The following is a 25,086-nucleotide window of genomic DNA, read 5'->3' on the forward strand; positions in this document are numbered from 1 at the left end:
TAGATATGGATTTTTGCTGACCCTGACCACCTCTATTTGGCTCTCATGAGGTTTTACATCTGAGTATAGTCAAATTGCTGGCTACCATTTGGTCATCAATTAAAATTTATGGACCTATAATACCTTTTTTTTTGAAAAAAAGACATAAATTAGTTGAAAATCATTACAAACAGGCATTCTGTGACAGTCTGTATATTGCTTATTTGCATTCTTCTTAGTCTTTGGTTTTTCACTATAGGAATTGAAATATAATGAAAGTAAATGTCTAATGAAAGTAAATGTCAAATTGCAAGGCTCCTTTATTCTTTAGGCAATGTGGTGAATATCTGAAGAGAAAGATGCAATCACTGTTTAAGTCCATTTGTTATCTTCAGAGATAAAATGGCAATCTCAAAGGTCTCTTATTACACTTTGCATGTGTAAAATTTCAGTCACACACAATACAGAAATGCCTCAACAAATATCGATACGAAAAAGAAAATCCCACAACCGCAGATTGTAAGTAGAATATCCTCTTGGTAAATTGTAAGAGAGGTGAAATGGTTCTGATCAGCCCAGATGCCAATATCTCTCACCAATACCTCGCAGCCTTCTCTTGGCCCATCACCTAATATTTGTTGTTCAAAGTGCCAGCTATGGTTCAGTTGATAGTAGTTTCACCTCTGAATCAGAAGGTTGCAAGTTTAACTCCAGAGTTTGAGTGCACAAATTAAGACTGACAAGGGTGCAGTTTTTTCAGATAAAATGTTAAATTGACGTCCCATTTGCCCCATAAACTGGACACAAATCTATCTCAAACACTATCTTGAAGAAGCAGAGAAGAATTAACCCTAACTAATATTTATCCCTCAATCAACACCACGTGGCTAGATTTAAAAGGTATTTCATTCACAATAAAGGAATTTGAGATATCTTATGGTCATGAAAGATGCTATATAAAAGCATTTTTCAAAGTGAAATTCCAAAAAATATTGGAGCTTACAATAATGAACTCTTAAAAAAAATCAATATTTCTTACTAATTAACCAGGCCATTAGAGCTTTGAGACTTTTATCAAAAAAAGACATTTTATTCTATTATGAAAAACTAAAGCATTTATTATGTTCACTCACAGAAATAATTAATAAAGATACGAAAGCCGTAAGCTTGGCTGAGCACTTAGCTCCAGTTGATAAAATTGACTGTAGGCAGTACTCCTCTACATCCAATTATGATTTGCCACAAGTAACTACAAACGTTTGCCTCAGTTGACCATTTCTAATTTAACTCAAATTTCACAACCATTATAAACTGCTCTGGTTTAGAAGTGCATTACTATCAATTTATTAACTGCTTTCCATAATTGCCGGTGTTCCGTACGAGTGTTCAAAATAAATGTGTTTTATCTGTGAGACTTGCTTATTTTATGCATCAACCCCAGCCAACAAGACAGACAATCTGTTTACATGATTGCTAGAAGTTTTGCATGATGGTATGACCACGAGTATTTCCTCATTTGCTTTCTTCCTGATTGTGGGATTCTGTGTATTGTTTGTGCAATATTTCATTGCAATCGAAATCAGTAACTTCTCCAAGCCCCACAATGAAACTCTGAGTGTTTGCTGCCTTGGTTTCTCCCCATAGCCACAGGACCCTAGCAACATTTGTGTTTTAGGACGTGGCATCTGCTCTTTCTGGCCAGCTGCCACTTTCTGCTGGAAATGGCAAAGCACCTGACTGGCACATTCAAATGAAGCATGTCAGTTCAAATCCTCTGACTCTCGTTTCCACTCAAATTACCAACTGCTCCCATTGGCTTCCTTCCAGGAGTTAAAATCAACTCACCACTCTCAGAACTTTAAAAAAAAATCAACGAACATTTCCAAAACTAACCAATCACCATTTCTATTAAGAAGTAGCCACCATCCAATAACAGGCAAGCACCTCAAATCTTGTAGAAATGAAGATTTTTAAACCATTTGAAGCTACTCATTTGGTTTTGAACTTGCCCAATTTATATTCATTTAAATTGCATTCATAGCATCACTCGCAAATGAAAAAACCCTCTCCTTCACCGATACCTATTACAGTATTGCTTTCATTAGTGACCTGTTCAAGTGATCTTTTATGATTCCAATTATGCAGTTATTTCAGTGCTATTGAAGAGAAAATTTTCCTAGAGAGATAAAATGCCTCATCAAACTACTTGCTCTGAATTTAAATAGAGCAGAACATTTATATTGTCAATTTGTACTTTAGCCCTGTGCAAACATGCTAGGTTCAATAAGCCCAACTCTGAAGTATTCTTGTTCCTCTGACGTTTTTTCCTCTTTCAGGCATGTTGCTGTCCTCCATACCCTAAATTCTCTCTGAGAATGTTTGCCGTCTATGTCTCTAAAACTCCACAGCAATCTCTACACCAAGTTCTCCTCTCAGATGCTCCCCAGTGACTAACTACCCATTCTCTGAAATTGTGATCTGCAAATAAATAATCCTGGTTCACTGTTTTGACTTTTCCATGGTCCTGTATTCAATTAAACTTGAATCACAAAAACTTTCCAAGAGTCACCCCTCCAGTCACACTATTCCTCTGAAGTTGTGCCAGTTCTGAGATTGCAACTGACTAAAAGGTTATCTGACTTCTTCACATTTTTTAATATCCTCATCTTGCTCCCTTTTTCCAACACTGCTGATTCTCATTTTCTACTGCTGGAAAACAGCTTGCCCCCTGTTTCCTCACCGACATACTCTGAATTTCAAACTCCCCTTCTCCACACCAATTACCACATTGTTGTCAGTATTGGCACTTTTAATCATTGATGTCCTTATCCCCACTAATGTCTTATTTTTCCCTGGCATTTCCAGTGGTACTTAGCAGCTTTGCAGCGTTTAATGTTTAAATGCTAGAAATTCATCACGATACTGTCCTAGGCTTGATCATCTTCATCTGCTTCATTAATTATCTTATTTCTATGATAAGGTCAGATATTTAATGATAAATGCACTATGTTCAGCAGTATGTGTGCTGGCTCCAATACTGATGCATTCTGCGTTCATAAGCAACACATGAACGTCTGAACTAGCAGCCGAAATAGGCCATTCAGCGCATCAAGTCTGCACTGCCATTCCGTAAGATCGTGGTTGCTCTTTTGGTGTTATAAATTCCTCATTCTCATCTACCACTAATAATTTGATTAACATGCCAGCCAGGAATCTATCTACCTCTGCCCCGCTCACCTTCTGAGGCAGAGAGTTCCAAAGTTGACCCCGTGAGAAATAAAATTCTCCTCATCTAAAAGGATGACCACAAATTTTATAATTGTGTCCACTAGTCCTGGATTCACCTATAAGAGGAATATCCTTCCATATCTACCTTGTTGAAACCATTCATGACCTTATACATTTCAATCAATTCACCATTAAAGCTTCTAAACTCCTAGTGTATATAAGCCTAGTTTGCCCAGTCTTTCCTCATAAGGAAACCCACTGATTACAGGTATAGTTAACACCCTCTGAACCACCTCCAATACCTTTATATCTTTCCTTAAATAAGGAGACCAAAACTGCACAGACCAAAATGCTCTCATCAGTACCCTGTATAGCTGAAACAAAGTATGCTTACTTCCATTTCTCAGTCCCTGTTGTGAAAAAGGCTAACATTCCATTACCCACCTTAATCACTTATTGTATCTGTGTACAAACTTCTTATGACTCGTGCACTAGAACATCTGGATTCTTCTGCACCTCAGAATTCTGCAGTTGTTGTCCATTTAAATACTTCTGTGCTTTTTTTTAGTTCTTCCTGTCAAAGGAAACAAGTTCACATTTTCCCACATTATGATCCATCTTCCAAAATTTTTGCCCATTATTTTATCAGTCTATATTTTGTTATCTTCATAACATACTTTTCTATTTCTCTTCATGTCAACTACAAATTTAGCCATTGTATCTTTTGTTCCTCTCATCTGAGTTATTGATTTAAATTGCCAGTTATTGAGGTTTGAGCACAGACTCCTGCAGGACTCCACTTGTCACATCCTGCCAATCTGAGAAAGACCCATTTCCACATATTTTGTGTTTTCTACCAGCCAGTCTGTGAGGTCTAGTTTTAGACTGATAAGTGACAAGTAACATTTGCAACACAAAACGCACCAGATGATGACAACCTCAAACAAGAGATGATCTAATTGCCACCCCTTAACATTCAAAGGCAGTACCATCACTGAATTCCGCATTATCAACATCCAGGAGGCTTACCATTGGTGAAAAACTGAACTGGATCTCTCTTATAAATAGTGTGCTCATAAGCCCATGCCAGAGGCTAGGTATTCTGCATTGAGTAACCCTCCTTCTCTCGACCCAATAACAGTCTACCAATTACTCAAGTGTGTGGAATACTCTCCACTTGCTGGGATGGGTACAGCTTCAACAACACTCTGGAAGCTTAACACTATCCAGGCCATGGCAACCTGTTTAGCAGGCCCTTTATACATCACCTTCAGCATTCACATCTTTTACCACCAACACAGAAGTGAGTATATCACAAACAAGATGCACTATAATAACTCACCAGTGTTCCTCCAGCAACATCTTCCAAACTCTTGACCTGTACCACCTAGAAGGGCAGGGGCTACCACCTGTATGTTTCCCTTTGACCTGACTATTTTTTAACTCATTCATGTGATGTTCGCATTACTGGCTAGACCAGCATTTATCTTGCCCATTCCTAAATGCCTGGAGGGCATTTAAGTCAGTGGTGTGGTCTGCAGTCCCATGTGGGTCAGACTCTGGTACGGATGGCAGGTTTCCTTCTCTAAAGAACATGAGTGAATGGGCTTTTTGATAGGCAATAGATAATGGCTACACGGCCACCATTAGTCTGGCTTTTTATTCCAGAATTTTTATTGATGAATTCAGATTTCACCATCTGCCATACCATTATGTCTCCAGAAGATGAGTCTGAGATTCTAAATTGCTAGCCCAGTGACATTACTGCTTCGTGACTGCTCCCCCAAACTGGAAAGCTAGAAAAGGATTTTCTATGTTATCGTTGGGTCAAAATCTAGGAGCTCCCTTCTTGAAAGCAATATTGGTGTATCCGTACCCTGAGGGCTGCAGTGTTTCAAGAAGGCAGCTCACCACCACCTTCTCCAGGTTGAATGTGCAATAAATATTGACCTAGCCAGCAATAAATGTTTGAGGACTACAGACCTTGCCTGTTCCAGGTGAACTATTTGTTTTGACTAGGAAAGTTATGGTCAATTGCACTGTGCTCCTTCTTCATTGTCAAGTCTTCCTCCTATTTGAGCATCATTATACAAGTGAAGAGCATCCCTCAACTTATTTTATAGATTTAAACTGCCTCTTCAAGCCCTTTGGCTCAGTCATAATCCTCTTGATTTTGTGTCAGAAAATTCAATCTCCACTCATAAGCATGAAAGCATAATCTAGGTTACACTCAGTCCGTTTCAGAGAAATGTTACCATGTTAAAAGAGCTGACTTTTCAGATACAAAACACAGGCACTGTCTGCCAAATTTGATGGATGTGAAGGATTCCATGGCATATTTTTGAAGGACGTTCTCTTGATGTTCGAGTCAGCATTCATGTTACAGTGGTGGCAATATAGATTAAGTGGTCATTCATTTCACTATTTATGAGACTTGCCGTGCACCAAAGGACTGCCGTACTTGCCAGCAAGTGATTACATTTTGTGAGGTAGCCCCTTTTAACAGCATTTTAAAGAGTCATTGTTTGACAGTAAATAGAATCAGGCATCCTTTCATGAACGATATTACCCTCTGTTTGTGTGCTCAGCCAGTTTTGTAGTTACTCAGAAGAAGAAATGCAATATAAGCAAGGTGTTAATAGGACAGCTTATCAGTAAAATGTATAAACTAAATTACCAAGGGTTTCCAACAACTCAAATAATAAGCCTGTGTTTTTGTAAAAAAAAATTATAAGATTGCTGTTATAATGCTGTTTTACTTTGCTGAAATCATATTCAAATGAGAAATTCTTTTACAGATGTTGGCCAGTTTTTTTTTGCAGTATGAGTTATTTTCTGTAACAGCTTTCCTTGGCTGTATTCTGAAATTACTGAGATGTTAGATGAGTAATTTTTAATCCAACTGCCATCAAAACATGGCATCAAAGAAATACTTGCTTATGTTACATCATAAATGGATCAAGATTGTTTTGCAACATTGAAGAAGTCTAATCTATATCTGGTACCCTACCATGCTCCCTCCCTGGCCCTTGAATGTCACTCCCTTACCTCTGATTCCATCCCCCTTTGCAATTCTGTTTGATCCAGAACTCAGTTACAAACATTGCATCACCAAAATTGTGTGCCTTCACTTCGGAATTCTATTTGATCCAGAGCTGAGTTTTAAACTGCCTATCAACAAAATTGTTTACTCCCATATTGACAACATTGTATACCTATGACTTACTGCTGCTGAAACCCGACTTAACAGCCCATTGACTTGTTCCTCATTGATTTTGTGTTATCATTAACTCCATTTCGTTCACAAGTTGTGCATGTATCCTGTCCTGTAGTCTGACATCATTTCTGTCCTATTGACCTCTTGGTCCACTTTCAGTGACTCAAATCTGACTTATATAGATTTCTTCTGTTTCTTATATCAATACTACCCCCTGTAAAATCTTGGAACCTTCTGACCTATGTAAAACAAGTTCTGTTTAAGAAAATTGTGTGATATTAAGTCATACATTCTCTAAATAGTAATTACCGAGAGTCGCTATGTCTCTTAATGATTTCAATAGCTCGTATATTTTGTAACTAGCACTCATTAGCTTTTTAATTTTTCAGATTAATAGTCAGATACTTTACGGAAGAAGCCATCAAAGTGCATCAGCAATTATAAAGAATGCTCCAACTAATGTCAAGATCGTCCTGATAAGGTAATAGTATTACATTCATTGTACAAGTATTGCTTTATCTAATCAATAATCAGTACAGAAGTTATGGAAATGCAGGATCTGACATTCAATCACTACTTGAGTGAAAAATTTGGAACCTTAGTTGCATTCAAAATTGATATTTTCTATAAAATGCAAATTGGTAATGATATTACAATCCTGCCATCATTATTTATTATTCCTGGCATTTCAATCCCGATTATAACCTAATTGACACTGGTTCGCCTGATATTTATCTGTCACCTAGTCTCTGTAGAACAGTGTTGTATTGTGATGTTCAGAGTGATTTAATGAAAATCTGATGCATTTAATAAATCCCAAGTGCTGATGTTTAATTAAATTTGAGTTTTTCCAACATTTTATTAGCTAGATCTGGCCCATGTAAGGCACTAATATCTCAAGATTGACACCAATTCTCACCAACTCTGATTTTTGTTCTTGATGAAGACCTTGATGAGAGAAACTCAGAGGTGGTTTCTAAAGTTCATTCAATTCTGTCACTTCTGTTGACATAGTGATATAGTTTTAGTTGAGAAGACCACAAGAAATAGGAACAGGGTTAGGCCATTCAGCCCTCAAACCTGCTTTGCCATTCTGTAGGACTGTGGTTGATCTGACATTCCTCAAGTACAATTTCCTGCCCCTTTCCGTTACTCTTGATTCCCCTGCTGATCAAGAATCTATCTCAGACTCAAATATACATAAGGACTCTTTCCCCCACCCCCACCTCCACAACTCTCTCTGGTAGGGAGTTCCATTGACTCTCAACCCCTGAAAGAGAAAATAAAATGCTCCTCATCTCAGTTTTAAATTGGCATCCCTTAATTCTGAGACTATATGTTTTTTCTCTTAGCATTCACCCTTGAAGTTCCTTAAGAATCAGCTCACATTCTTCTAAAATCCAAAAGGTAGACTCCCATCCTGTCTAATCTTTGCACATAAGACAATCCCTCCATACTGGGGATCATACTAGTGAGCCTTCTTTACACTGCCTCCAATTAAATGCACATCCTTTCTTAAACAATGGGAGAAAAACTGTTCTAATACTTAAAATGTAGTTTCACCTGAACCTCGTACAGTGGTAGTTAGACTTCCCCAACCTTATATTCCAACTCCCTTGACATAAGGATCAACATTCCAGTAGTCTTCCTGACTACCTGCTGCATCTATGTGCCAGCTTTTTCTGTGTTTCGTGTACAAGTACACCCAAGTACCTTTGTGTTGCAGCTTTCTGCAAATTTCTCCATTCAAGTAATACTCCATTCTTTTGTTCTTCCTTCCAAAATAAACAACTTCACATTTTCCCACTTTACACTCCATTTGCCAATCTTTTGCCCACTTCCTTAACCTATCAATATCTTTTGAAACTGTTGTATCCCTTTCAAAAACTACGTTTCCACCTATTTTTTGACATCTACAAATTTGGCTTCTTCCAAGTCAATAATATATATTGTAAACTGTTGGGTTCCAGCACTTATCACTGTGGAACTCCAATGGTCAGAGGCCACTATCCTGAAAGAGACCCCCTTATCCTCACTTGCAGTAACGTGCCCACTAGACAGTTTTTGATCAGTGCCAATATACAACCTCCAAAACCCTTGGCTCATATCTTAGGATTTAATGTCCTGTTACGTACCTTTGTGCATCTTTTGGAATTCCAGATACAACTCAGATCTACAGCTTCCCTTCTAGCCACTCTGTTTGAGACTGCCTCCAAAAATTCTGGTAAATTAGTCCGATATGATTTCGCTTTCTTGAAGCCATGCTGACTGTGCTTGGTTAGATTATGATTTTCCAAATGTTATAGTATTACTTCCCTTGATGATTGATTCCACTATTTTTCCTGCACTAGATGCTACGCTGTTCAGCCATTGGTCAATCACTTATTGCCTCCTTTTGTTGAATAGGGGTGCCATATTGGCAGGTTTCCAATCCTCTGACACTTCTCCAGAATCATAGGATTTTCAGAAAATACCAGCAAATCCATCCACTATGTCTGTAGCTCATCCTTCTAGGATCCTAGGATACAAGCTATCAGGGCCAGGGAACTGTCTGTCTTTTACTCTATTAGTTTGTCTAATGCTTTTTCTCTCACGATGGTGATGGTACTTAAATCTTGCCCCATACTCTTTAGTATTAATGGAATTTTGACTTGCCCTCCTCCATAAATACTGGACGAGTAAGATCTCAAAGTGAAAACTAGCATCGTCATTCTCAGAAAAAGTGTGAAAGAAACTAAACCATTCCTTCCTCTTGTTAACATGCAGGATACCAATGTCTAAATTAAACTTAAAGGTATACATTATTATTAGGTTTAGTTTATTAATGGTAACATATAGTCAAGATAAAGGAAAAATTATTCACAAGATAATGAAAAGATAGACCAGGTTGGGAATGTGGGCTAACTTCTCAACAGACAGTAAAGAAACTGCCAATGAAGGATTCAGGAGTATTTGTGAGAATTTGAATATTGTAGCAATGTACAAAGCTTTGAGAGAAATTATTCTATGATTAACAAAATGTTGTGAAAATTGTAGCTGACCAAACAAATTGTGAATTGACAACTGCCTTAGAGTGAGCAGCATATGCAGAAAACATGTTTCAGATGCTCAGGGATGGAAGTTTCGATCAAATAGTCAGTGACAGGAGTACAAAAAAAATCAGCATTGCAGGATTACCTGTTAACTTTAGAAGGGACTGAAATCATTTCAGCTTTCACATATTACAAGAAGGATGGGCGTAACAAATGGTGAGGGCCCAGAACAGGTTACAGATTCCAATAGTAAAATGGTAGTCTTGCAAAATAGAAACAAATGATTAGAGCACAATGCAAGTGATTTACCAGCACTGACTACATTGATGGAATCTGAACAGATGATAGAAACTGAAAAGGCACCATCATCTTCTATCCTGTCTCGTCAGTGTTCCTCAGTGATCATTCCATCCACTCCACCATCACCCCTAATACTACCTCAACACATATCGGCACTGCCGCTCTGGCCTGCTCATGGCTTATTCACATGCAATTGCAGGTGCAGGAATGATTGCTGTTTCTTCTCCTTGCTCTTCACTGTCCAATACTTTCACCTGCCAAGTGAAACAACTAGCACTTGTACTTTTAATCTAATCTACTGTATTCACCCCTCACAATGCAATCTCCTGTACACTGGCATAGACTGGGATGACTCCTTTGCATAACACCACCTCTCTGTTCATAAGAAAGGCCCTCACTTTCCAGTTGCTTACTGTTTCAACATGTCATTTTATTCTTATTGCTAGCATTTCAGCCCTAGGCCGACTGCAGTGCTCCAGTGAAATCCAACACCAGCTGGAGAAACTTTACAGCATTCAAGACTGAAGACCTGAAGAAATTCAAAGCACAAACACAATCATCCATTGTGATTTCATTGCCCCCACCCTACACCCCTCCCACATCTCCCTGTCTTGTTTGTGCTCAACAAAGCCAAGCTTTTTTCTCCTGTTCAGACCAATCTTGAGCACCTACTTAGCAGCCATTTCACTCCTGTACTTCCACTAGCGTTCCCTTAGCCTTTTACAATGGGCACCCTCACCATTTGTTCCACATGCTCTTTCTCCTCTTTGTCCACAGCGTAAAAAAAGCAAAATGTGTTCATGCACACACTTTGTTGTTCCATTTTCAAGATATGGGTATTTTTGGCTAAACCAGCATTTACTGCCCACCTGGAATTGCCCTTCAGTTGGTGGTGAGGTTTCTGATTTTGTTGACTGCCTCCTTGTTCATAAACTCTGCTGTTTTTTCCCTTGCCTTTTTGATTTACTGTACAGGTTTTCCTCTCAGCCCATTAACCAGCCTTGAAGTAATTGTCGTCATTGCTTAATGTCCTTGATATACTGTGGTCATAACAGGGAGATTTGATTGGCTTATTATCTTTATAAAAGGATTATGGCACTTCCGTAGAATTTAATTTAAGCATTATACAAGAGAAAGGCAAAATTATCGTTTACTGCTGAAAATTAGGTCTTTTGAAAAAAAATTACTTTGTGAAGAATGACTTTTTTTCTGGCATGGAAACCAAGGAATGTGATCTTTTGAATGAGAAAACAAATGCAAGTGTGGGTGAAGGGTTACAGATTTCATGTGTAAGATAGAGTCTGAACAGATGATAGCTAATCGTATTCCACCAATAACAGCAGCCAGCTGGTTTCTCGTGGAGCATAAATTGAAATGTCTGCTGTTCTGCAGTCTGCTGCAATAACTTGCCTCTAAATGCAGTCTGCTCAACATTGAACATAACTTGTCTACAGTAATGACATTGAAGATTGTCCTGTGTATAATTACACACCCAATGACTTAAAAACATATTGAGGTAGATGTTTTGCATACTAATCTACCTATGGCCACTCATGATTCATATAATAACATATTTGTAAAAACATAGTCACAATTGTGAGGAGTCGTAACTGCAGAGGAATTAATTAATGAAAACCCATAATACTATGTCATTTTATTGTAGTGCATTTTGAGAGTTTGACAGTTGTAATAAGAAGAAGATTGTCACTGCATGCTGTTTGGTGGTATATTGAAATATGGAATTGGGCCGGAGAGCTTGTGAAGAACTGAAAGGATTGGACTGCCGTTAATTAGCGACACAGCTGCACCAAGCTATCTGAATTATATTACGAGATCATTCTCTCTCTCTCTCTCGCTCTCGCTCTCTCTCTCTCACACACACACACACACACATGTTCAATACAAAAAAAATGAGCCCTTTCATTATTGACTTGGCACAAACATCTTGCACCTGAAAGCCATAATGTGTTTTGAGTGAGCTGGAAAGGGCAAAATTTCCAAACAATTATAAGCTCACACCAGACTTGGGAATGTCTTTTTTAAGCTGTTTTTTGGCATGTCTTTGACCGTATTGGAATACCTGTTTTTAAATGCTTTTTTCCATTGTGAGCATGGTATACTTAGTTGAAAGAAATGCAAGTATATTGCTGCTGCTCTTGGAAGGAGGGTTTGAAGCCTGAGAGAGAAGGTAAAAGGGTAAGCATTACATCTCTTATATCTGCATGAGAAGGGAATGAAGTGTTGGTGGTAATCACAGAATGCACCAAAGCTTGCCGAAGGAATGGTGCAGGAGAGGAGGAGAATGTGACAGCCAATGATGTGATTGGCGGTGGCATTGTGACAGAGCTCCTGGTAATGGCAGAGATAGTTATGTGATAATAGGAGCTTGTAGGGAGAATTGAGCAGGGGAATCTTTTGCTGCCAAGAGGGAGGTGAGGGAAGAAGTGCATTAAATAAGTTGAACTTGGTTACTGATTAGTAAGGGGATCAAAGATTATGGGGAGAGAGCAGGAGATTGGGGGTTGAGGAGCAGACACAGTGGGCTGAATGGTCTAATTCTTCTCCTATATCTTACAGTCTTATAGACATATATGATGGCCCTTTTAACCACAATGGTGAGAGTGTCCTTGCTTGAGGGAGGATGAAGACTCATTAGAAAGGCTGTTGTGCAGTGTTGCATTATCCAAACAGATGTGATAGAAATGGAAAATCTAAACAAGTGGAATCCCTGCAGAGTCCTTCTCACACATTTGCACAGCCCATCTCTCTCATTCCCTACCCACCCTTAACTTCTCTACCTTCATTTCTTCTACCAGTATTCATTAAAAGCTGACTGACTCTCACAGCTACCCCTGGTCGTGCCCTGCCTCCTGTAAAAGCATGATGCTACCACCAGATTCATCTTCCTATCCTGTCCCCTGTTACCATTCACCTCTTACAGTCCAGCCCAATCCTTAATAATCCCCAGCATCTTTGCCCTCTTCACAAGTCACCTGCACGTGCAATCACAGAAGATGTAATGCCTGCCATTTAACCTTCTCTCTTCACCATCTAAGGTCACTAGCACCTTTTTCTAGGTGAAGCAGATATTTATAAATACTTCATTTAATTTTGTGTACTATATGCACTGGTCACAATGTGGTTTCCGGTACATTGGGTAGACAAAACACAGACTGGGTGACCATTTTGCAGAACACCTCTTCTCAGTCTGCAAGTATACCCCCAGCTTTGCTTCTCTGGCCACTTGCCATTTTTAATTCACCACATTTCTCCAAGGTTCACATTTTTATTCTTTGTTTGTTGCATTCTTCCAATGAAGCTGAGTTCAAGCTTGATGAACAGCACCTAATCTTCTGATAACGCACTTAATAACCTTCTGGGCTCAATATTGAGTTAAGCGATCTCAGACCATAAGTTCCACCCTCATTTACCTCACTTTGGTTGAATATATGGCTGTTTCTTACAACTGTGACCACTCGCTTTGTCTTTTACTCCATGACGTCTTTATCGGTTAATCTCGCCTGCCGTTTACCCTGAGTCAACCTTACCTTTGTTCTTCCTGACTCTTGATTCTTTTTAAAGCATGTAGCCTATCACATTTCTTCACTGCTTTAGTTTGGGAGAAGAGTCATTTTCAGCTTGAAACAATAACCCTGGCCGGATATTCTTGATCAGGTTTGGAAACCCTTTTCCAATCCTGATCAAATTAAAAATGACCTCCTTATTTTCAGATGGCATCACCTTTAGAGTTTACTGGATAGCCTCTTCTATTACGAACCTGCCCAGGAATCCTTGAATCAAAAGAGATTGTGCCCCTTTGCAGCAGTAAGTATGCTGTGTTTTGTGATTAAAATGTCCGACGGGACAGTCAGCCAATTTAATAGTTACTGTGACTGGGATGGTTAGGATGACAGATGGGTGAAAGCTTAGGGTGCCTAGTGGGTAAGGGTGGTAAAGTATTCCAAGATGGTAAAATGCCAGGTAAGTGAAGTGAATGGTACCAGGTGTGTAAAATTTCAGATACTAGGTGAGTAGGATATCCAGTAAATGAATGAGTGCTTAGGACACTATCTAAAAATCTATTCATCTCTGTCTCATATATTCTGTAGCCCTTAGTGGTAGAGAATGCCAAAGGTTCTCACCTTTTGAGTGAACCCTTAATCTTTGTTTTAAATGGACAAACTGTAATCCAGAGATAAAAACATAAATTGCTGGGAAAGCTCAGCAAGTCTGGCAGCATGGTTGGCAAAAATCAGAGTTAAAGTTTCAGGTTGAGTGACTTTTCGTCAGAACTCAGAGGTAATTCAGAGATTGTGAACGACAGTTCCAGACTGTCCAGGAAATACCATCTCGGCATCCATGTGGTTACATCCCAGAAGAGTTTTGATTTTTCAGTGGAATTACCCCTCATTCTTTTTAATCTCTGGAGAATATCGGCCTAGTTCACTCACTCCATCCTTGATAGGACAATTCTGTCATCTCAAGAATCAGTCAAGTGAACCTTCGTTTCGCTACCTTTCAGGAAAATATATAAAAGGTAGATAGGTTCTTGGTTAGTAAAGGGATCAAGAATTACAGGGAAAAGGGCAGAAGAATAGGGTTGAGAAATATATCAGTCTTGATCGAATTGTGGAACAGAATCACTGGTCCAAATGGTCTAATCCTGCTTCTTTGTCTTGTGCTGTTATGATCCTTCGGTGAGATCAAAACCTCACACACTACTGTAGTTGATGCCTCATTGAAGTCTGACATAATTCTTTCTTTTACACAGAAATGAAGATGCAGTTAACCAAATGGCAGTTACTCCTTATCCCGTACCATCCAGTTTACATGCTAGTGAGGTAAGTACATGGATCTGATTTCTATAAATTCAATGCAGTTACTATTTCACTAGTTTGAAAGCTGTCTAATCTGGTGTGTTAATGTTAAATTGTTGTAATGAAGGTTGATTGTCAAACATGCAATATAGTGAAAACAATTGTGGACAGCCAGATGAACCTCTTTCATACGACTACTCCATCACCATTCTTGTTCAGGAAACTATATTTATTTGTTTGTCAAATGTAATGTTTGTGATTTCTGAATAGAAAAATCTAAAACAAGAGTGATCTTTAAATGAGTTTTATAAACACATTCTCTATTTTTCCAAGGTGCGAGGATAGTGGCATTTATTGAGCAGTATTTTTTAGCTCTTGATATCTAAATGTGCAAGGTCAAATCTTTGACTGTGAAACCAGTGCATATTATGAACAAAATTGGGAAACTGTACAAGACGTGCTCAGCTGCTCACATTGCCTGTGGCTTATACTGTTATAATTAAGCTTCATGCCCCCAAAAGTCTGTGTTCACAAGCAGTTGTGTATAACCTTCTGAACAAGGCCAATTCTGAGTGATGTTTTGTCAATGCCAGAATGAATTCCAGGCAGCCACAGTAACCATCTTGCACATGATCCAATACCTCCTATTGGATATCTGCAGCAATATCAGGTTTAATTGGTGCAGGATGTGGTGGGGGAGCTCCTTACCATTTAGTCTAGTGACATTTCCTTAACTACTTCCCAGTACTGTTAAGTAAGATCAATGCTTGCAATGGCCCTGAACTCTAGAGCTATTGGACTTCTAACAAAATAAATGCAGTTGGAGCAAGCCAAATAGTTGGAGGAAGGGTTACTCGACCTGAAATGTTAACTCTGATTTCCCTCCACAGACACTGCCAAACCTGTTGAGCTTTTCCAGTAATTTCTGTTTTTATTTCTGATGGAGTCTGTATTAAGAAACTGTAGGAAAAAATCAGAAGAGAATCATTAGTTTCATTTCTATTGCAAGAGCTTTTAGGTACCAAAAAAGGTTTAGAGAGACAATATTGTTTAATCTAGAACAGACTGAATTATGAGGACATTTCATTCTAATTTTGCTAAAAAAAAATAGGTTTGGTCTATTGTAAGAACCATGTGTTTTCAGAAATAAATTGTTTTTGGTAGTGTGATGATCACAGTGAGAACTGGATTTCTCTGAAAAATGGTTTCCAGGAGGGTAGGGTACTTGGATTCCTGTAAATAATATTGTGACCATGTTGCCTTGAAGGAAATCTTTAGAATAACAAAGGATCAATTTGTCAGAGGCTGAGGGGTGACCTTATCGAGATTTATAAAACCATGAGGGGCATGGATAGGGTGAATAGACAATGTTGTTTCCCCAAGCTGGGGTAGTCCAAAACTAGAGGGGATAAGTTTAAGGTGAGAGGGGACAGATTTAAATGGGACTTACAGGGCAAGTTTTTTCACACCGGTTGGCGCATGTATGGAATGATCTGCCGAAAGAAGTGGTGGATGCTAGTACAAGTTGAAAATATAAAAGGCTTCTGGATGGATATAGAAATAGAAAGGGTTTAGAGGGATATAGGCCAGATGCTGGCAAGTGGGACAAGATTTACATAGAATATCTGGTTGGCATAGACGAGTTGGACTGAAGGGTCTATTTCCCTGCTGCATATCTCTGACACTATGACTTTAAGTTAATTGTTCGAGTGCATAGATTGTGTCTGTTGTCTGTTTCAAGTAATCTTTTAATGACTTGAGAACAGTCTGGCTGAATAACAGGGAAAATTGAAGAGCACCACTGATGTAGACAAATTGGCAATGAACAAAATTGAGAAAGAATTCAAGTTTCTAAAATATTAATCACGTACTCAATATGCTCCTATTTCTTGGGAAGAAGGCACATCCCTGCTTCTTTCTCAAGAATGTTTTTTTTTTATATTTATAACTTCTATCTCTCCAGCCTTGTATGAAACTGTCTTTTTCCCCTCACTGTTATGAATAAAAGAAAATCTTGTACATCTACAGTTTAATTTAGAAATGTATCAAGTAAGTGCTTGAGAAGGAAGAGCAAGGAGATGGGGCCTGACATCTTCGAAATGTCAAGGTTCAAAAGAATAATAGAGAAGGTGAGAAAATGCCAGGTTTGTTACTTACAGAGCTGAAGATTTAAAGAGCTAGCAAGAACTGCATATGCTGGAGTCAGAGTTGATATAGTGTGGTGCTGGAGGAACACAGCAGGTCAATTTTCCTGCTAAGCTGATACTGCCTGACCTGCTGTGTTCCTCCAGCACCACACTGTATCAGCTGAGAATTTAAAGAGAAAGGAATCATCAAGGTTTCACAGATTACTAAATTTGGTTGCATAGTGCCCATTTTTGTTTCAGTGATAGTAGGAACTGCAGATGCTGGAGAATCTGAGATAACAAGGTTCGGAGCTGGATGAATGCAGCAGGCCAAGCAACACCAGAGGAGTAGGAAGGCTGACATTTAGAGCCTAGACCCTTCTGAAAAGAGTCTAGGCCTGAAATGTCAGCCTTCCTGCTCCTCTGATGCTACTTGGCCTGCTGGGTTCATCCAGCTCCGAACCTTGTTATCCCTCGTGCCCATTTTTTTCTGGAATGAAAAGCTGTGGATTTGTAGTATAAGTTTTAACTGTAGACATAGTTCAAATGTGAATAACCATACATTTAAGTAGTACATTAGACTAGCAGTGTAGTTGGTTGGATATGTCATTTGAAGATAGATTCAATAACTTTGATCATTTGTGTGAGGTTACTGAACTTCTTGCACGTGTGATTGAGCTCCATCAGGGCTGACTCCTGATTCTGATTATCATGGCGATCTGTCTCCATTGCCTTTGCACACTTTATCTGGATAGAGAATGAACAACTCTCCAATTCCTGGAAAATCTTAAATCGTGCTTACTATTACATTGTGTCACCTTTGAATCTTTCTCAGTTCAGAACCAAATCTGGAATGACTTTCAGATCTTGCTCCAGCTAGAAAGCACTTCCTAGTGAGTACTAGCTTTAAGTAGTACTAATGTTCACAGATTTGCACCCTCCCTTAAACACTGACATTTGCAGCCTCTGAACAGTGCAGTTTATACTGGCTTCAGACAGCTGTCACACAAACCAGCAGGTAGCACAAAGCTCCCGTGCAGTTTGTATCAGAAACAAAGAGCACGAGATTCAAAACCGGTACGATTTTTGTGCCCTCCCCATTTTCACATCCAGAGGTTTTTTTTAAATCTTAGGATAAATGACAGTCTCTTTCACAGTACAATCAAATATCAAGCTGCAGAATTTTTCTTTTAATAAGTCATTTCAAATACCTGGCTTTAACTGCTTATGACTTTATATTAATATTCTATTATAATATCACAAAATATTGAATACTATTTGAAAGATTAACTCTACCCCTGTAAGAAGATTTTATAGTTGTTCCATGATTTGTTTCTATAATAAAAAGAGATTTGCATTTAACTCAATGATAAAATCTGATAGCATGCTGACTAAATTGTAATCACATGCACTCTGGATTCATTCTTACTTTTCTGACAGGTGTTGTTATCATCACTCAAATGAAGCTGGTATAAGCTGTTCTCATAAAAGTCTGCTGTTGTCTGATTAGCAAGTGCTGGAGCACAATTGTGATGTTCACTGTACAATTTATATGTATATTAAATGTCATTTGTTGTAAGTTTTGGTTTTTGATTTAGTGATATATGAGTTTTCTATGTCTGAAATTAATAGTTAACTTATAAATATATCTTTGGCCATGGTGATTTAAAACAGTTTTGTGGTCTAATTTTGAATTAATGGATTTTTGTAGACGCTGGTACGGTTTTATGACCGAATGAGATAACAAGCTCCAATTCAGAATGTCAGTCAGGGTTTTTTTTTAAGCTTAACGGAAACACCGATAGCCTAGAGAGTGATTTAGATTTAGATTTAAGATTTAGATTTTTAGATTTAAGTTGAATATTTGACTGTCCTTCAATGAAGATGCTTTGTATAGACCAATGCCCCCTGATGTGGGAAGTATCACAAAGACATAGTGATACAATAATCTGTTTTAATGTCAGAAAAGAAAGTCATTTAAGAAATGAAACTTGCCTTTAAATTGAAGTTTTGTCTTTTTGAAAGTTTTCTCTCTGATTTGTAGAGGAAACGTGCAACTAAAAACAATAAATGGGCTGTACCCTGATCTGCATCAAGCTCTTGCACTATTTTTTGGTTACAGAGAAGTGTATTTACATAAATCATCTATAATCAACTGATTCCATTAAGGGGAGCAGTTTAATTTCAATCTTTATTAACATTTTCAATTGCACAACCAACATGGATATGATTTTCTAAATGTCTGTCTGTATTCTGATACCATCTAGAAGTTCAAGGCCAGCAGTTGCATGGGAACACCTCCATCTGCAGGAACCATTGCATTCCATCTCGTGTAGGTACATCAAATCATTATAAGGAAGTGACTTTCAGGACTTTAACCCAGTAACAGTCACTGTGCAGTGATTTAATTCCAAGTCAGGATGGTGTGTGGCTTGGAGGGAATCTTGCAGGTGGTGGAGTTCCCATGCATTTATTACCCTTATCCTTATGGTGGAAGAGGTCCCAGTTTAGGAAGGTGCTGTTGAAGGAGGCTAGTTGATTGGAGTTGCAACATTTAAATGCAGTATCTCGTGCTGCCTTTTTGCATCAGTGCTGGAGGGAACGGATGTTTTAATTGGTAGGAGGTGTAATGATTGTAATGAGATTGTCCAGGCGGATCTCATAGAACATGAATTCCCTGGTTGGTACTGTTAATCGGCCCTGTCGGGGATCCCTGGCTGACAGATGAACACTGGAGTGTCAGAGGTTCTGTTCATTCTGTGAGCTGGCTTTGAAGGAGCTGGATCAGTGTCAAGGACTTTCCATCTGTAAAAGGGTGAGTTGGTGACAGGATACCAGTCTCTGTGGAGCTATTTCAGTGACAACAAAAGAAAAGCACGCTCCTTGAAGAAATTCATTTACAACAGTTGTTTTTGTAAGCTTTTCTGGCATCATGCTGTTGTCTGAATGACAGAATCTTAGAATGACATCATGCTGTTGTTTGAATGACAGAATCTTAGAATCCCTGCAATATGGAGACAGGCAATTTGCCCATGAAATCCACACAGATCTTCTGAAGAGCATCCCACCCAGACCCACCCCTCTACACTACCCTGTAACCCTGCATTTCCCATGACTACTCTACCTAGCCTGCACATTGCTGAACACTGTGGGCAATTTAGCATGGCCAGTACACAAAAGCTACACATCTTTTGACTCGTTTGATCCTACCGTTAAAGGCTGGTCCCATCATGTGGAAAGGTAGTGTTATTTTTTCCAGGCAAATGACATTGGGTCAGAAGAAAATCAATGAGTAATTCTGCTTCTGGACCGGCAGCTTTTTCAGTTATTAGGAGCCTTACTTTCTCTGAGGCACCAGAAACGAAAATGTTTCAAGACCTGATGGATTTATTTAAGAAATATTACAACCCCAAGCCACTTCTAATTCTGAAAAGCTATTGTTTTTACTCAGCAATTCAAGAGCCAGGGGAATCTGTATTGGGATTTTCGACAAGATTAAGAGGCATGTGGCTTTAATTTAACCCTTCATGAGATTCTGAGAGACTGTCTGGTATAAGGGATTTATGATGTGACCATGCAAAAGTGCCTACTAGCTGAAGTCCAACTGGACTTCAAACAAGCACTACAACTGGCTTTATCATTGGAAAATGTGACCAGTAGAGCTTACAAGTTGCATGGTGTTCTGATGGAAGTGGACACCATCGCCATTCTGACCGAGCTTAGAAAACAACACTTGAATGAAGGCTGGTCATGTGCCATGTGTACTTACAGTTGGAGTTGGATGAGGATTCCCAGAGGTGTGCTACAATTAATACCCATAAAGGGTTGTACCAATATACGATATTGCCATTTGGGTTGTGATCAGCCTGTGCAATTTTTCAGTAGAACATTTTACAAGGTCTTCTCAAGGTTGCCATTTATCTAGATGAAGTGCTAAGAAGACGGAAGACCAATAAAGACCACTTAGTGAACTTGGACATACTGCTTTGTTTCTCACAAGCAGCCATACGCCTCAGAAGGGAAAAATATATGTTCGAGGCTCCCCTAGTGACCACCTTGGGCTGCAGAGGTCCCAGTTCCTATTTGATTATAGCACCATGCCTCATTATAGCTCCAACAGAATTGCTAATGGGCGAGAAGAGTCTGCACCAGTTTAAATCTGTCTTCCTAGACCTTGGAGGGGTGGAAAGTAGGGGGTGTTGATGTTCGTGGAGGATGAGACAGCATCAGGAATGCCAATGCTGCACTAAGCGAGAAAGACAGTTTACTTCAGCGGATAAAGGTTTGTGTAGGAACAATGGGAATAGTAAGAGGCATGGTTAATGGGAAGTCAGGTACAGGGATGTATCAAGTTTGGATAGGTGCAACGGTCCAGGCCAAGCAAGTGGACCGTGTGAAAACTGCAAACTCACAGGGCAGGAGAAAAATGTGCCTGGCTCCTTTGAACCGTCGGACAAATTCTCCTTCTCAGTCAAACATCGAAGAGATCTTGGAATCTGAGATGGATGCGGCCTAAAGAAGAGAATGAATTTTTTTTTTGAGATGCTCTGGGCACACAATGCCTGTTTCTGTGCATTACACGCCACCCATATTGCAAGGCAGAGTCCGAAAACCTGACCTGGCGCTAAAATGCCCCAGGAGGAGCTCCAAGAGAGAGAACTCTGAGGGGAAGGGATGTGGTAATTGTACCAAGGTCAGCCAGGTGGACCTGATAGAACGTGATTGGGGCTGTTAATCTGGTCCAATTCTAGGAGCCCTTTATGATAGATAAAACAGGAGCAGCAGACATCGTGATCCTCTGTGCTGGCTCTGAGGGAGCTGGATTAGTGTTGAAGACTTTCCACGTGTAAATAAAGAGTGACCTGGTGACTGAATACCTGTCTCTGAGGAATTATTTCAGGAGGGATTCTAATCAAGTGGCTGCTTTGCCCCAGGTAGTGTTGAGTTGATTTATTTTCATTCAAGTTGGTCTCATCCAGGCAAATTGACAGTATTCCATAACACCTGACTTGCGCATTGTAGACGGTAAACACAGGTATCATACGATGAGTTGCTTACCACGTAAGCCCCCACTCCTTACCAGTTTTTTTTTAATCCACTGTGTTTACTTGGCTGATTCAGTTCAATTTCTACTCGATGATAACCCCAGGTTAATGGTAAGCAGAGAATTGATAGTAACGTCATATGACTGTCAATTATTAAATTCTCTCTCTGATTTGGGTAAAATTTTTTGTTTGGCACTTGTGTGGCACAAATGTAATTTGCTGCTTTTCGTCCCAAGACTGAAAGTTGTATGCATATAGATATTCAGTGGTTCTATATCTGCAGCCTCAATGAATATTGTACAATCATCAAAAACGTCCCCACTTCAGATCGCATGATGGAGGGAATATCAGTGATGAAGTAGCTGAAGATGGCTGGGCCGAAGACACTTCTAATTTATGCCTTGAAGATAGTGGGCAGACTTTGTGGTATCATTGCATTTTGGTAAAATGATCAAGGGCAAGACTTAGACAATTAAAAGTAGGGCTTTGGATAGTGTTGTAGTACAGAGAGACGTAGGGGTTCAGGCACATAATTCTTTGACGTTTGCATCACATGCGGACAGGGTGGTTGAGAAGGTATTTAGCATGCTTGCCTTTGAATGTAGGAGTTGGGATGTCATGTTGAGCTTGTACAGGATGTTGGTGAGGCTTCTTCTGGAGTACTGTGTCCAGTTACGGTCATCCTGTTCCAACAAGGATATTATTAAGTTGGACAGGGTTCAGCGTAAGATTTACCAGGATGTTGCCAGGAATGGAAGGTTTGAGTTATGAAGAGAAGCTGGATAGGCTGCGACTTTTTCACTGAAATGTAGGAGGTTGAGGGGTAACGTTTACAAAATCATGAGGAAAAGGTGAATGGCAGGTGTCTTTGCCCTAGGGTGGGCATTTCAAGACTAGGGGACATATTTTTAAGGCGAGAGGAGACGGAATTAAAAAAGACATGAGGGGCAAACGTTTTACACAGAGAATGGTTCATGAATAAAATGAACTTCAAGCGGCAGTGGCGGATGTGGGTACATTTACAGTGTCTAAAAGACATTTAGATGAGTGCGTGAATAAGAAATATTTGGAGGGAAATGCACCAAGCGCAGGACAATGGATCCAGTTTAGTTCAGGATTATGGTCAGCACGGATTAGTTGGGTTGAAGTGTCTGTTTCCTTGCTATATGACTCTGCGGTGAGTTATTCACTGCAGTTATCCCAGTGTCTGATTTGCTGTTGTAGCCAAAGTATTTATATGGCAGTTAAGTTTGTGGTGAACAGTAGGCTCCATAGGACTACAAGATAACATTCACCCTAGCAAGCCTACTCCACCATTTAATCAAATACTGCAGTGTGTTTTACCCATACTATCCCCCTAACCGTTTATGATATTGGTAATCAAAAATCTTCCAATCCCTCCATTGAACATCTTCAAAGATGAAGCTTCCACAGCCCTCAAGAGTACAGAATTCCAATGATTTACAGTCCTCTGAGTGAAAGAATTTCTCACCTTGGTCCTAGGCAGTATTCCCCCAATTTTTAATTCTTCTCCCCGATTATAAACGCCCCAACCAGAGGAAATGCCTTTTGTGCATCTACCCTATCTTTGACTTTCTGTATTTTGTATGTTTCAATGAAATCATCTCTCGTTCTTTGAAATCCTGAGGAATACAGGCCCAGTTTGACCTTTATCTCTTCAAAGCATAGCTTTGAGATACTCCCTTACCAATGATGCAACTCCATCACCCTTTTACATCCCCTTCTATCACTCCTGAAACATCTAAGTCCTGGGACATTCAGCTGCTATTCCTGTTCAACTTTCAGCCAAGTCTGCGCAATCACAGTAATATCTTCATTCCAAGTATTAACCAAAGCTCTAAGTTCCCCTTCCTTGCCTATTATATTTGCATTGAAACACATGCCTTTCAGACGACCTACATAAAAAGCAGGACAAATCCAACCAGGCCAATAACCACCCCATCAGTTTACTGTCAGTCATCAGTAAAGTGATGGAAGGTATCATCAACAGTGCTGTCAAGCAGTCCCTGCTCAGCAATAACCTGCTAAGTGACACCCAGTTTGGGTTCTGCCAGGGCCACTCGTTCCTGATCTCATTAGCTTTCGTTCAAATGTGGACAAAAAAAGCTGAATTCCAGAGGTGTGGTGAAAGTGACAGCCCTTGACATCAAGGATGTATTCGATAGAGTATGGCTTCAAGGAGCCCTCGCAAAACTGGAATCATTGGATTATTGTGGTTAGAGTCATTACCTGACATGTAGGAAAATGGTCGTGGTTGTTGGAGGTCAGTCATCTCTGCAGGAGTTCCTCAGGGTAGTTTCCTAGGCCCAATCATCTTTAGCTGCTTCATCAATGACTTTCCGTCCATCATAAGGTCAGAATTGGGGACGTTCACCGATGATTGCCCAATGTTCAGCGCCATTTGTGACTCCTCAGACACTGAAGCAGTTTGCAAATGCAACAAGTTCTGAACAGTATCCAGGCTTTCGCTGACAAGTGGCAAGTGACATTCATGCTACACAAATGCCAGGTTATGACCATCACCAAAAGAGGCGATCTAACCAGCACACATTGGCATTTTACAGTGTTACTATCATTGAACCCCCCACTATCAACAATCTGGGAATTATCATTGATCAGAAGCTCAGCTGAACTCACCACATAAACATAGCGCCTACAAGAGCAGGTCAGAGGCTAGGAATACTGTGACAAGTAACTCATCTCCTGACTCCCCAAAGCCTGTCCATCATCTACAAGGCGCATGGAGGAATACTCCCCACGTGCCTGGATGAGCACAGCCCTAACAATGCTCAAGAAGCTGGACAGTATCCAGGACAAAGCAGCCCACTTGATTGGCATTGCATCTACAAGCATCCATTCCCTCCACCACCAACACTCAGTAGCAGCAGTATGTACTATCTACAAGATGCTCTACAGAAATTCACCAAAGATCCTCAGTCAGCACCTTCCAAACCCACAACCACATCCATCCAGAGGGATATGGGCAGCAGATGTATGGGAACATCACTACCTTCAAGATCCGTCCAAGCCACTCACCATCCTGACTTCAAAATACATCACTGTTGCCATGTTTCCCAATAAAGTGGGAATATATGCCATCTGTGAAACAATGGCTTCTTTAGAAGTGATGTTGCTTCATGCAGAAAGTTAAAGCAGTGCAAAGTGCCTTTTTAAATTCTTCTGGTTTTGTGCCTGAATTGATGCAATCCTTGGGAATGAAAAGTAGAATGCAAGTTTTATCAACAGAGAATTGAGTAGCAAAAGCAAGGGGGCTATATTGAATCTTTATGAAACTTCATTCAGGCTTCACCTAGAGTATTA

At 39.6% G+C, this 25,086-nt stretch overlaps 1 protein-coding gene across 4 annotated transcripts in view; it reads left to right on the forward strand.

The window, feature by feature from the left end:
• Nucleotides 1-25,086, forward strand: part of patj (PATJ crumbs cell polarity complex component) — a 347,670-nt gene that overhangs the window by 242,843 nt on the left and 79,741 nt on the right. For all 4 annotated transcript variants that reach the window (XM_059647917.1, XM_059647916.1, XM_059647919.1 and 1 more), the window contains exons 31-32: nt 6,814-6,905; nt 14,528-14,597. In XM_059647917.1, coding sequence (XP_059503900.1) covers nt 6,814-6,905; nt 14,528-14,597 — 162 coding nt within the window. The remainder of the gene's footprint in view (nt 1-6,813; nt 6,906-14,527; nt 14,598-25,086) is intronic.

The sequence above is a fragment of the Stegostoma tigrinum genome, chromosome 8, assembly GCF_030684315.1.
Source record: "Stegostoma tigrinum isolate sSteTig4 chromosome 8, sSteTig4.hap1, whole genome shotgun sequence".
In the NCBI taxonomy this organism is placed as follows: domain Eukaryota; kingdom Metazoa; phylum Chordata; class Chondrichthyes; order Orectolobiformes; family Stegostomatidae; genus Stegostoma; species Stegostoma tigrinum.